The sequence below is a fragment of the Frieseomelitta varia genome, unplaced genomic scaffold (assembly GCF_011392965.1).
Source record: "Frieseomelitta varia isolate USP_RPSP 00005682 unplaced genomic scaffold, Fvar_1.2 scaffold_947, whole genome shotgun sequence".
Classification (NCBI taxonomy): Eukaryota; Metazoa; Arthropoda; class Insecta; order Hymenoptera; family Apidae; genus Frieseomelitta; species Frieseomelitta varia.
In genome coordinates, this window is record NW_025110753.1 from 15,107 (window position 1) to 29,547 (window position 14,441).

Sequence of the window (14,441 nt, forward strand, 5' to 3'; positions counted from 1 at the left end):
GTGTGCTCTTTTCCACCATGCTTCCCGCTTAAAAATCGATCGTGAGAAATGTCGATTACGTTCGAGAATCGTAGAAAGTGTGTTACATATTTCACCGTGTAGTGGCGCTGTAATCTTTGACTAATTTAAACCTAATACGCGCGTGTTTCGAACGAAGCTAATTCGAGATAAAAAGTAACAATACTTATGGAAATATTTTTTTACTTGTTTATATGCAAACGTTTATTTGACTCCAATATTCTATATAAAATAAAAGAAAAATAAATTGCAATCAATTTTTTTTAATAGATTTAAACAGAAGAAAATAATCAAAGATGTAATAAATTTTTCGTCCCAAATTCCATCAATTCCTGTTGTGAATCGTTATATTTTTTTTATATTCTTATTTTATATTTCAAATTCTTATTACATTTACATTCCTTTACTGATGAAGTATCATTATTTTCAATCCAATAGATTATTCTCTAGTGAGTGTGACTCGTTCCTCAGTCATACTAAGCCAACGTATACACCTAAGTAGAATTCGATTTAAATAATTATGCGTATTAATTTGTAGCATGTAAAAATGGAACATTTGAAGGAAACTAAACAAGTTCTATCAATTTAAGTCGATGAACATGTTTGTAAAATGTTATATATTTTGTTTAAATTAAATTACTTTGTGCAAATATTTAAATAGAAAATATATCGCTTAAATAGTCAATACATTATACAATATACAAAGAATATTATTATAGATGAAAGAACGACTACACCGGATATTTGAGTTATATTATGTATCCAATAAAACCTGAAATAAGCAAAAATATCATTACTCAAATATACAAAAATATTAATATTATAATTATATTGTTTTTTTTATACCACGATATTTCTATACATACAGTGATAACCGTCGCGCTGCATTTATAGGATCAGATTTTTCCTTCAGAATGAATTTTGAAGCTCCTATCTGGTAATTTGTAATATACTTCTTCCAATCCATATCTCGTAAATCCAATTTCAAGTTATTGCTGTCCTTCAACACCTTTATGTCCTCCACCATTTTACAAACATTATCTCTATGAAAAGTCCATTCGCGCATTCTGAAGTATGTTGTCATTGTCAACAGCTGATTGAAACGCTTGTTAATTTTCATCATTCTGAAATGCCATTAATATTGTTGTCCTAACGTGTGATTGTGTTCGACAAACAATAGGATACTTACATTGGCTTCTTACCCCGAAATTTTAAAACAATATCCATAACAAATGCGGGGAAAACATTCAAGAATATATTCAAAATATCGTAAAGAAATTTGCTTTCTACTACTTTGAAATACGGATACCATAGTATATCGTTCATCGGCGTTTCTACGCTAACATCCTTGTAAATATTTGACAGATATTTCCAGCTTGGAAAATAAAACATTTATGCTTGTACAATTAATTGAATTGAGTTTAAGATAGAGAATATTTTTATTGCAGTATCCCATAATTAATTTGCATTATTTTTCTATTTTTGTAATTTGAAAAATAATGTGAATATAAACACGAAGTATTTAGCAGACTTCGGGAAAGAGAAGATATTTTCTACAGTTAATAAAGTGATCTTGAAATAAATTAAGTGTATAAGCCCATATTCAGATAAAATTTTGTATGGTTTTTGAGCTCAGTGCCTAAATTCTTCATCTATACGTCTTCATCCTTACAATGATGTGCTATTGATTTATCAGCTCCAAATCTAAATTCTAAATATTTGCGACACTCCTAAAGTTAACGAATAAATATTACCTAAGAGGACTTGCGTTACTCGTACAGTTATACACTTTAACTTCTGCATCTCGATGTATGGTAACATGCCACGCGGCACACAGTATCGTGTCGACGACGTAATCTACAGGTACTAAATCTAATCTGGCGTCCATCTTAGCTGGTAACACCCTTATATTACCTTTACCGACTTGCAGACATACAGCTGTAACGTTAAATTGCTTTAGAATTTGATTATACTGAATTGTCGAAATATTTTGGAAATATATCATCGAAAATATGTTATTGACGAGAAGATATAAAAGAAACAATCGTAATTGTTCCATTAGTTCTCCTGTACCAGCAAAGAAATGGAAGTACTAATTGCAAGAAATTGGTAATTCGAACTTCCATTATATCACATCTGTTGAGCGAATTTATATATTGCATTTGAAGGCTGTCTAACGTTCTAGTAATTAAAGCACTGCTATAATTTATACATAGAAACGAACAAAATGTAATTGTTTAAACAAAAGTTTGTTTGATTAACTTCTTTCTTAAGAAATTTAGAAAAATCCAGCAACATTAATAGTTGATATTGCTTGAAATACAGTTAAAGAAACGAAGAGGTTTGAACGATTATTACGTTAAAGTAGATACAAATGTAGATAAAATAAAATTTATTAATTTATATTAAAGTTAATAATTTTATAATTTTTTGTGGAAATACCTGTAATTCCATAGACATTATCTACCCAACCAGGACACGGCTGTTCCAAAGAAGCACCAATTATACTGGGTCGTACTATTGCAGTTGGAAAACTTTTACTATCACTGAACACAATCTGCTCCGCTAGATTCTTCGCGAATGTATACGTGTTTGCATGAGTTTTCAAAATTGATTCTTCTAATAGTGCGATTGAGGTTTTATCTTGTTTATCGCAAATGTTGATTATCTCAGAAGGTTCCCAAATCGTGCTATGAAATTATTGATAAGAAGGATACTTACTTGTCGCACAATATTCCGTAATAATTGTAAATTACATATTTTTATGCAACAATGAAGTATTTGAATAGAAGCTTTTATACAATTTAATCTTACGTGTAAACTTTTTCTTCGATGTCTGATAAATTAGCATTACTATAAGCTGTGCTAACATAGATGAAGCTGATTATCTGGTTTAGTTCCTTGCACAGGTCAATGACACGAATGGTACCTTTCGTATTTGTATTAACAGCATTATCCAACGGTTGTTTAAAAGTTACAGTGGCCGCGATGTGAAACACTATGTTCACTTTTTCTATCAACATGATTCTATCTTCTGAAGAAAGACCTAAGTTTGACAGACTCACGTCACCCTCTACAGGCTGACATTTATTAAGAATTGAAGAACCATGCTTTGCTTTCACGAATTCGAAAACCTGAAAAAGGAAGAAATTTTAGAAACTCTACTATATGTTCAATATTCAGACAATTTCCTTATTTTCTGAAGTTCATCATTGTTTATTGCATTAATTTGTCTAATCTACTATATAAATTTATTGAATTTATTCAATAAATTTCATCTTTAATTACGTTTGATTACTTTTTTTTTTCTAATTCAGTGTTCATTTTTCTCTGATGCACTTCCTAATCAAATCTTACTTTCATTTTGAGATATCCTGTATTTACTTTTTGGTTAAAAAGAACTATTATTTTAACATTTCCAAAAAAATTTTTAACAAAATGTAACTTTGACGTTAAAAGTTTAATTAAAAAGAAACGAAACTTTAAGATCTGGCTTATAAAGAATATATATCGTTTCGAGTTCCTTATCGAAATATGTAATTGGAGGAAAGATTCAAAACATAAAATTTCTGTTAGTTTTCGAGATATTAAAAAAAAATTTCAATACATTATATTGAACTCTGTGTAGAATCAGACATCACCAATGCAACGGTCAAGGCTCTAGTAGTCATCCTCGGTCGACAACAGTTTCAATAACCTTTGGATGAGATGCTGTAAGATGCTGTACATAAATTAGCTTGTATACACAGTGTATATGGCTTAAAGGTCTGGAAAGTACTCAGCAAGAATCCGAATTTCTGGAATTCTTAGCGAGACATGCGAAAAAATTAAAAAAAAAGACAATGTCCTAATATGAAGTTTAACCGTTCTGATTGTAAATGGAACACACCAAGCAACGAGGGCAATGTCACTCGTTTAGTTGCATTATCCCATGGGCAACAACTACGTACGAATGCAGTTGACAATGTAATGTTTATATAGACTGAATTCAATATATTATGTACTGTAAGTATAGCTCGGAAACAAATAATAACCTGAAACTTGTATTTGAAATCCTCCCGCTTTTCTTTCTAGTCACTGAAAATTTCATGGGACCTACGACCTACAACAGTGTAATAAATAACTGTTCAGAAGCTAAATTGATCATAATGTGCATTCATAATATTGTACATATGAACGCTGCCAATCAAATTTATTAGAAAATTTGTTATTGATCTCTCCAATACAGGTGTCGTCAACAACGTAATTAATATTTCAGTTGAGTGCAAGTGACTAAAAACACGTGTTCTGTAATGGAGAATATATAGATATGTGTGTGTGTGTGTGTGTGTGTGTGTGTGTGTGTGTGTGTGTGTGTGTGTGTGTGTGTGTGTGTGTGTGTGTGTGTGTGTATGAATGATATGTTTTTCATATATGAAAGATATCTATGAAAAAAAGAGAGTTTCAAGTCACATTCAATAGTTACATGCAGTATTAATTCACTTGACGGTTGTCGACGATGAAAGTGGTAAATCAGTTTGACACATTTAATCAATCTACAAAAAAAAGTATTTCGTTCATTCGTAAATTTATATAATAGTGAAGTTGATCAATTTAGCATTTGACAGAGTAAAATTTAAAATAGCGAGAGTTTTATTTACGAACGGGATCATCTACAAGCTTTTTGAATCGCTCTTCTATCGTCTGGTTTCTTTTCGGACGCAAAAGTATGAAAATGGCAGCTATGCGTGGACAAACACGCATCAATTTTTCCAAAAGACCTTTCCCCACGAAACCGGTAGCCCCGGTCAGTAGAATCACAGTGTCGGCGTAAAATTCCTCGATGGAATTCGTTTGATTCAATTCTTCCTTAATTTCAACCATAGTGCAGGTTTTCCCTTTTTCAAATTTCATCTGTAGTGAAATAACAAAAAGTAAGTAGAAAACTTGAAGAATGCAAATCTTAGTGCCTTACATTATTGTACGCAAAATGTTCTGATTTTTTCCCGACCAAACGTTATGAATATGTTCTATACATGTTGAAACAGTAAGAATGGGAAACAAAATGTTAGTTTGAGTTGAATCTCTTTTCAATTTTAAGACGTACTCTAAGTTTATTTAAACAAAAAGGAATGGATGCGAATGACGTGTTCTCCTAGGATTCTTATCGTGATTGTTGTATCCTGAGTAAAACTCTGCAATCTAAAGTTAATTGTTTGCTACGAGTCTGTTTGAAACGAGTCTGCTTAAAAAAATAATATGATTCACAAGGAATGCATACACATCATACAAGTGTGTATGACAATAAATTAATAAATAATAAAATAAAATTAATAATAATAAAAAAGTAGAATGATATAGTGAATTTTGTTGGAGTTGTGAATCCTTGGAAGTAAATGCATTCCTGTGCAATACAAAAGGTGAAGCCTATATTAGCACTGCGCTCGGTTGAATAGATCGAGAGCGTTCAATCACGAATAATGAATAAACTATTGAAAGAAACAATGCTTGACAGTTTGCATTTCTAATATTCTCACATATACATATATTCTAATATTCTCACATATACATATTTAATAACGGAAAAATAAACAAATTTACATGGCACGCAAATCAAATTCTCTTTACTTCAGGGTTTCAAATGTCAAAAACACAGAATTAGGAAGAGATATTAATGAATAAGGTACTAATGATGTAAGTTAATTTAATCCCTTTGTATGGATGAAATATCTCACTACACTTCATTTTATCATACTTTGAAATATTTCATGTGCTACAAGAATAAACTCATTTATTTCTGACGGCAAAACGTTTTCTCCATCGTTAATTTCCTTCATATCGACAAAAATGACATGTGATGTACGATTTCACATTTATTCAAATTGTTTATTCAAAGATATCCGAGACAACCCGATTTTTTATAAAAAAAGTACAGAATATTCTGTCATCTTCAATTCTGTAAATGTGAAAGAAATACAAAGCTTCCATGGTTCAACTATCACTGAACATTGAATCACTTTTTGAAGATATTAATCACCTGCTATTAAATTACATAGCTTGCTTATATCAAATTTTAATTTACAACTACTTTTCACCTGCAATTATTAAGATATACGTGCAAATAAGTAGTCATGGAATGCAATTAATAATACACATAACTTGTAATTACAACTTACGAGACAACAACCGAACGTGCAATGCGAAGGAAATTCTTTTAGCTGTTATTCCACACGAAAGTGAAAAGAAGAATGTAATAGAAGGTGTAATATATTACATACGCTGTCACATAATGCTCCTGTGAAACGTGTGAAGCATTTATACCGCTCCACTACCATTACTACCGTCATCCCCACCAGGATAACATCATTTGTGCCAGTCAGAGTTGGGCATTATAATATTTCGAATAAAATTTCGAATAATTTAGTCGAATAAAATTTTATTTGAATAACATTTCGAATAAATTATTCGATATTTACGAATAGCGATTTTATTCGAACATACAGTTGGGCATTAATTCGAATGAAATGTTATTCGAAAAATTGATTCGAAATGTAATTCGAATAAAATATTATTCGAATAGTGCCCAACTGTGTGTTCGTTCGAATAAGCTTTGTTTGAGTAAAATCGTTATTCGTAAGTAACGAATCATTTTTCCTCGAATAAATCGTTATTCGTTATTCGTTCGAATAAAATTCATGATAATGTCATTAGTTGTTGAATACTGGACCGTATTATTCGTAGTATTCGCGTATGTTCTCACTTACCACACAATATGCTCAATCGGAGGATCAGCCAGTCAAAGATCCTGTATTTTCACGAGTTGTTCAGATTTTTCGGAATGATCATATCCTTCAGACGTAAAATGACTGAGCTGAAACTACTTTGGCATACGCTTTCCAAATTGCCTCCCTGAAACCCAGAGTTAACGATATGTTTCGGAAGTATGTCACGTTGAGTGCAAAATAAACTGAAGCTCTGAATAACATGCTTTAATATTTTTAAAATTTCATCTGAGAAATAGCGTTTTCGGTGGTACGACTTCGTCTTCAAAGTTACAAGTTTCGACGACGAAGACTATGTAATGTATACATATGTATAGGTATTCACTTGTGTATTCAGAATCGAACGTGCCACTCGTCGTGGATCTTGAAAGTCAAAAGAAAAATGAAGATTTTCGATTTTAAGAAATCTAATTTTAGAAAAAAATTCTAGTTTTACGATTCACTATAAACAAAATTGAATAAAAAATCTAACATAAATGGTACGTGTAGAGAAAGACCAAATAATATTTTTATACAACATTGGAGAAAATTTGTGCATATACATGTGCACACGAAAACTTCGAAAATTTTGAATAATCACATCGTGGAAAGTAGAAAGAATAGTTTCTACGTACATACATACATACTAATCTTTCCAAAGTGGCAGTATCATTTATTTACCGCCATAAAAAGTCTCTAAAGTATGATTACTCATGTATTATTATATATATTTTATATTAGGAAAAATAACGTCATTATGAATTAGTATTGTACAAATCTTGCATTATATTGTAGTAACATATTTTTTATATTATTCGTACGTATTTCTTCTACATATTATTTGCATACATACTTATTGCATATGTGAATTTCATCTACATAAACACCAGCGGTTTAATTATTTATATGTAGATATCTTCCTGACGTAAGAAGTTTTTAACTTATAAATAATTATAAGTCATTCAATGGACGATAGAAGAAAAGCGATAGGAACGGTAAATTGAACTTCCTATGTTGTGTTATAATAACAATAACGATAGCGTAATTCGATTGAAACAGTTAATGCAAAACTATTCGATCTTGGCTGCTCAAAAATTGATTGAAGTTTGTTGTTTCGTGCCTTTGAGTTTAATTTATTGTTAATATATATAGAGAATGAACATTGATTTATCAAGAATTTGATTCAACGTGTTGTGGCCAGTCTATTGCATTTCTAAAGCAATAGTTGGACTGACGTAACACGATGGATTTCTTCGGAATGGTGAGATGTGGAACGACTGAGCATATGGTACTGAAACTGCCTTTCGGAATTTGTAATATGTTTCTGGCTTAACTGCAAAATAAACTGAAAGAGAAAGTTATTTGTAAAATAAGAATAGCATGAGTTACTATTTTCAAAATTTTTAAAATTTTAATTCTTTCTCAAAATAGCCTCCCCGTTACGATCGAGTTATACGCATCACCGAAATAAATCACCGTGTGTTTTTCCAGATGTATTTCGAACTGTGCCACGCTGATGTTGCGGATTTCATAAATACATACATACAAAGAATCAGTAGTATGACGTATGTATACATATACTACCCGTAAATCGGCGCAAGCTGTTTGATTAATGTTTAGTGGTTAAAGCAATTATTATGTAATCTATCAATGTTTATCGGAAAATTTCAACACTCTCAATCAATTATTTCTCCAAGTTCTTTTAAGTTTGTGCTTGAAACAATTTTAAATAATGAATTAGAACAATATACTCTAATACGAACGTAAGCGGTGGATTGTCGAGAACAGTTTCTCCGAGAAAAACTTTCGTCTCTAAAAATATTCATTACACTAAACGCGCCATTCGCCTTGATCGACGATGGCAGAAACGAAAAATGGATAGATGTATTTGATTCGAAATTATAAATATGAAGCAATGAAGTATGGTACGTATGTATGTAAGTGTATCGTTTTGCATCAGTGAGCTTGGATATTTATTGTACAAATACGTGTATATTGGTAAATGTAATGTGCGTGTAAAAGTACATCATACGAAACTTAACTAATATATGTACATATATGGATGTAAAGTGTGATTAGCATTCGCAGTGCCATCTTCAAATTAATATTATTAAATTCTAAACTAAAATTAAGGATCCGGAACTCTCACCGATAGCAGATCGATATGAAATTTCGACAGATTGGGAGAGAAGGAAGGGGAAACCCAAATATAAAATTTTCAGGTATTGATTGAATTCCTTGAAAAATTAATAAAAAACTTTCGATACAATACGTTGAATTCTGAAGAGAACAGACATTACTAATACGACAGTTCTCGTATCATTATCGTAGGTAAATTCGGTAATATCGAAAATGTACAATCGGTTGCGACGTTAATTTTTCTCAGACATGGCAAAAAACATTTCGTTGCGCTTCTTCCCATTGCCACTGTACACTCTTCTTCGCCAAACTTGTTAAGCGTTCTCAATAAACTTTCGAAAATAACCCGCAAATCCTAGAAATTCTCTTTATCGTTTTTGGTCGTGGTATTTCCCTAAAGGAATCTATTTTCCGTTGCCGTGGCATTAATCCTTGCTTTCTTATTTTAGACACTCGATATTTGCATTGAAAAAAGAGAATTTCAGTGATAAGCCATGTGTCCTAAAAACTTTTAAAACTCGTAACCTCTCGATATTCCTTCCTCAACCATTTCCGGGGGTATAATTACGTCATCTAAACAGAGAAATGTTATTGCATTAACTTAATTAAACATCTGACACGTTTGTCGTGCCAAAAGATATTCGATGAAACTTGTAGTATTCCTTCGGTGTTGGAAATGCCATCTCTGCAAAAGAATTCTGATGCCAAATCAAGACCCGTGAAGTATCGATTGTCTTATCCTCTCGCTTATCTATTCAATTGTCGATGAACAGTAATGAATATTTACTTTTCACGAATATTTGCAGTATACTTGAATGTTCGCGAACAACCTTAGGTGGACTGTAGCGACTTTCACTTTGGATTTTGAGAATTGCTTGTGAGTTACTAAACGAAAGTATATCTTGAATTGCTCTTTTATACAATACTGATATTTATACTCTAGATTCTGGAAAACTACCTTATGCTAATGGTAATATGATTGCACATGTTGATCCTTCCGCTTATATTGATGTTTGCGTAATTCTTCCAAATTTCGTTCTTCTTTATACATTTTATACAAATTATAAAACTTTTAAACGATATGGTCGGTAATTGATCGACGCTGAACATTAATTTTTGCAACAATGTACAAAATAATGTGTTTTCCTTTGTGTTCTCTAAATAAGAAGTTTCACTGATCTTGGCCGAAAGAAAGTGTACATGATTCCAAATTACAGAATATTCGAAATGTTATATATAACGAGTTACATACATGCAATATGTTGATGTGTTCTAGAATGCTTCAATATGTGTACAAATGTATATATGTACGTTGTATCTGTATCAATATGTACATATGTACATCTCTCGAGCTTAATTATTAAATAATGTAATTAATGTATGCGTATTTCTATAATTGTGATTCATATTTAACATGATTAACATGATGTTTCTTGATTAAATTAATATATTAATATTATTAACATTAAAAACCATAAAACATTAAACTAAAATTGATACTGTCAATTTTAAATTAACATGCTTAACATTACTATTAAATTGATTCGAGACATTATTAATACTAAATTAAATAACGTATATGTATCGTTTAATTTAGTTTCTTTGATCGGTAATGAAGCAGATTCTCTTATAAATGTTACTGATAACTATTCGATTGATAATGAATTCGTTACGAATTCATATATCAGCTGTCTTTAGGTTTAGGTTAGGTTTAGGTTAGGTGTAGTACAAATCAAAGAAAAATATATGTACTTTATACGGACTTTACGTCAAGAAGCAACCGTGTGAAAAATCTATCTTGTTCCAGTGAAATTGTAAACTATAAACTTCTCCTCCCGTTCCTTAATCTGTTAAAATATAATTTGCACCACGCAAACGTGCACCTTTGTACAAAGTCCGTAAATATACTCAACATTGGTCGCTTATGTGAGATATATGTACATACATATAAGGATATATTCAGTTGATATGTTTATATTTTTCATTAAATCTTCATGAAATATAGACATTTATATTAAATAAATAGGAGTAAAGTTTGGTTGTTATCATAATATTGATTCTGATAAAGTCGTTTATAGAAAAATTTCTAATGATATTTTAATAATTTTTAATGAGCGTAAAATAATATTTTAATAAGCGTAAATTTTCAACTAATGAATCCATGTTATTTGTCATCTGCACCGCATAGTTATAGTAAAATTGTTAAAAATTAAATTTGAATATCTAATATATGTAAATGAGGAAATATGACGATTTTAATACTTTAATATTAATGATAATGTAAAATAGTTGAAAATTTAGTCAGATAAAAATTATATTTAAGAATGTTTAATAAACTATAAATCATTTATACATAAAATCATATATTCATAATTTTAAAATTTTAATTTTAATTTACTGTATGCCGGAAAAAAATGTGATGAATCCGTAAAACATGGATAGAGCTCTTTGTGATATGCAGTAGAATGATTTCAGTTAAATATTAGCTACACACTTCGATAGCAAAAGATTCATAACGTTGTAATGTGTCGCAAAAATCACATTATTAGTTCATTTGCCAATTTCTCAACTCACCATCGTAAACGAGGTATATGTATGCAATGGAGAGGGTAGCTCTAGCGATCAGGAAAGTAGGGGAACAGGCCCGCCAGTTAGCCAGCTCAGTTTTGGGTACTGATGTCTCGTATTGGAATCTGTAAACAAAGAGGTATGCGTGCCTATATGCGTCTGTAACTGAAGATGTACAATTGACAACAGTGTAACGGATATCATTATCTTTACCCAACTTGTATCATTTTGTATGACGTAGCTTCTCCAATTCACCGTCGTTTAAGCGTAGAGTGTGCTGAAAGACCAGTAAGTGATGATTTTCATCCTGGTCAGAATTTCAGAACGTGAGACACCCCACTTGATGTCTGATCTATCCTATTAGTCAATGCTACTAGTCAATGATGTGGCTGTATACTTCTTCCGATCACGACCAGAAAAGAAGTACAGAACCTGTTCGTGAAAGATTTGAGGATCCTGACTACAAAGAATCACGCTGGCTGCAGAAACTCAAGCACCACGCTAGATGCGCTGCTACAACCGCTTGAGACCAGTGCATAGAGATTCCCCCTGTTTCTCATGGACAGCATCAGCTTATCAGGCTACAATAAGCAACTCTCCTGCACCCAAGTCTAAAAGGAGTTATAAAATGGATTGCAGACGGTACTATGTGCTGGCGGAGAAGATATTACATAGGTTTCAGAGGTTTTCAACCCGCAAGAGTTTGGCACTACTTTCCGCTCTCTCATCAGATGATCAGCATAAGATTTTCTCACTGTTGTAAATAATTTAGGTTAATACGCAAGCTTATTGATAATATGTTAGTGTAAAATAGAACACACAGGGAACTCGCGTGTACGATGTAAAATAAACTAACTGTAAGAAAAAGGAAACGATGGAAAGATAAAATTCCGACGACAATGTCAAGTACTTTTGGCGACTTTCGGCTTTCGACTTACCAAAGAACCCAAAATAAAAGAAGGCCCTTCTTAGCATCATTCCTTGCCCCACTACAAAACACCAACCCTGAAAATACATAAACAAAAACGCATCAGCCGTCGATGCTCAGCACGTTTGACATTATCTTTGCATCCTCAACAATGATCGCTTTGGTTATGTTTAGTTTAACGAAGTAAACCACACCTCGCGTCAAAATATTTTATTTTTACTTTACCCTGAGGTTTCGTTAAAATGTCCGCAACCATTTGATCTGTAGAACAGTATTCGTAATTTATTATTCCGTAATTTATTATTCTGCATGTCTTTTACAAAATTTTGTGTCCATATGTTTAGTTCAGTTATTAAACTTGTTGTTACATATATGTTTTAAACAACTTTGATTGTCCTCATAAATGACGGTGTTCTGACACCGATACTTCTCACCAAAATCTTCAAACAGACGAAGCAGCCTCATTATGCTTCTTACGTTGCTTCTACGACGTATTCAGCCTCAGTGGAGGATAACGAAACACTAAACTGCATGCCCAGCTTATTGATGTCCCAAAGAGTTGAAATATGTATCCGCTGTTCGATACGACAAGCCGATTAATTTTTTGTTACCGTCTCGTCAACCAAGTCAACTCATATCCTTTCGTTCCTGATCTTCCCAAATATCGGACGACTCTCTTTAGCTCTGTCCAGTCATGTGTTGTAGGCTTTCTGTTGTGTTGGCTTATTAAGATTCTTACACTTGCTGCAATATCCGGCCTTGAATTCACAGCTATGGTATAACAATCCACACCCAATCATTTGCTGGTACTTATCATTTTCACTGTATTTGAAATAGCCTTGATCTAGCGGTATACTAGCGATTTTTGCGTCCTATAAATCGAATTTATTCAAAATCTTCTCCATATATTTGTCCTGATTTATGCAATAAAATCCATTTTCATCTCTTCCCATTTCTATTCCTAAATAGTGTTTTAATATTCCCAAATCCTTGAGATGAAAATGTTCCTTTAGAGAATTGGCTTATATCAATTTTATTTATATTTCTTGAGGCGATCAAAATACGTCGTCTATATATACGATGACTACGATGATACGATTATAATTTTTTGTATACACGCATGGATCTGCTTGATTTTGTACAAAATTGTACTTCTCTAATAAAGTGCTTAACTGGTCACTCCAAATTTTTGCTGTTTGTATTAAACTATAATTTAATTTGCAGACGTAATTGCTCTTAACTGGTACTACATACCCCTCCGATTGCCTCATACACATGTCTTCTGTAAGCCTCCAGAGAACGCCTAAGATCGCTTCGAAGTGCTTTACTGACATCTGGTTTTGACCTGTTACAGCCACAAAATTCCCAAAGGTCGCTTGCCGTACAACAGGTGCAAAGACCTCGTCATAATCTATTTCGTATTTTTGGGAGAAACCACGAGCCACGTGCCACGAGCCTTGCTTTATGTCTTTCAATTTTAGTCTCGTCACTATTACGTTTCACTTTAAACACCCACTTACATGTAACAATGTTTTTACTTTCCGGCTCAGGCACTATATCCCATGCACCATTTTTTTGTAAGGAAGCAATCCCTTCGTCGTTGACTTCTTTCCACTGGTCTTTATCGGGTACTGATAATGCTCGTTTTAGATTTCTCGGTTTACTTTCTTTAATTGTAACCTTGACCCATTCTCCGATTTCTTGGGAAACGGTATACGCGACATTTTACCCACAATGCAATATTCACAGGTTATTTTCTATCTGCAGTTTATGATCTTTATATCTGTGGCTAATCCTCTGCTGGTTAGTTTGTGTATCGCGTAGGCATCCCAGTGGCCAAAGTGCTAGGTATACTGGTAATTTTCTGTTTTGGCTGGTACCGATGTTTTCACTCGCAACACGCATTTTCAACCGTTCTTAGCTCATAAAGATCAAGCGATAATGTAATTGCCAGTAATTGTCCATCCTTCGAAATCCTACAGTGGGACTCCTTTTGATAGTCACGATATATTTTTCTTTTGTCAACCTCTTACGAATAGTAAATTTGA

General features: G+C 32.4%; 1 protein-coding gene across 1 annotated transcript; it reads right to left on the minus strand.

Moving 5' to 3' along the window:
- Window positions 1-324: 324 nt before the first annotated feature.
- On the minus strand, window positions 325-6,294 carry LOC122538007 (putative fatty acyl-CoA reductase CG5065). The gene is made up of 8 exons (XM_043671725.1): window positions 6,174-6,294; window positions 4,663-4,911; window positions 2,833-3,152; window positions 2,461-2,708; window positions 1,773-1,956; window positions 1,208-1,393; window positions 885-1,142; window positions 325-790 (listed from the first exon to the last, which is right to left on the minus strand). Exons 2-8 carry the CDS (start codon window positions 4,909-4,911, stop codon window positions 700-702), a joined length of 1,536 nt encoding a protein of 511 aa, XP_043527660.1. The 5' UTR covers window positions 6,174-6,294; the 3' UTR covers window positions 325-699.
- Window positions 6,295-14,441: the final 8,147 nt, after the last annotated feature.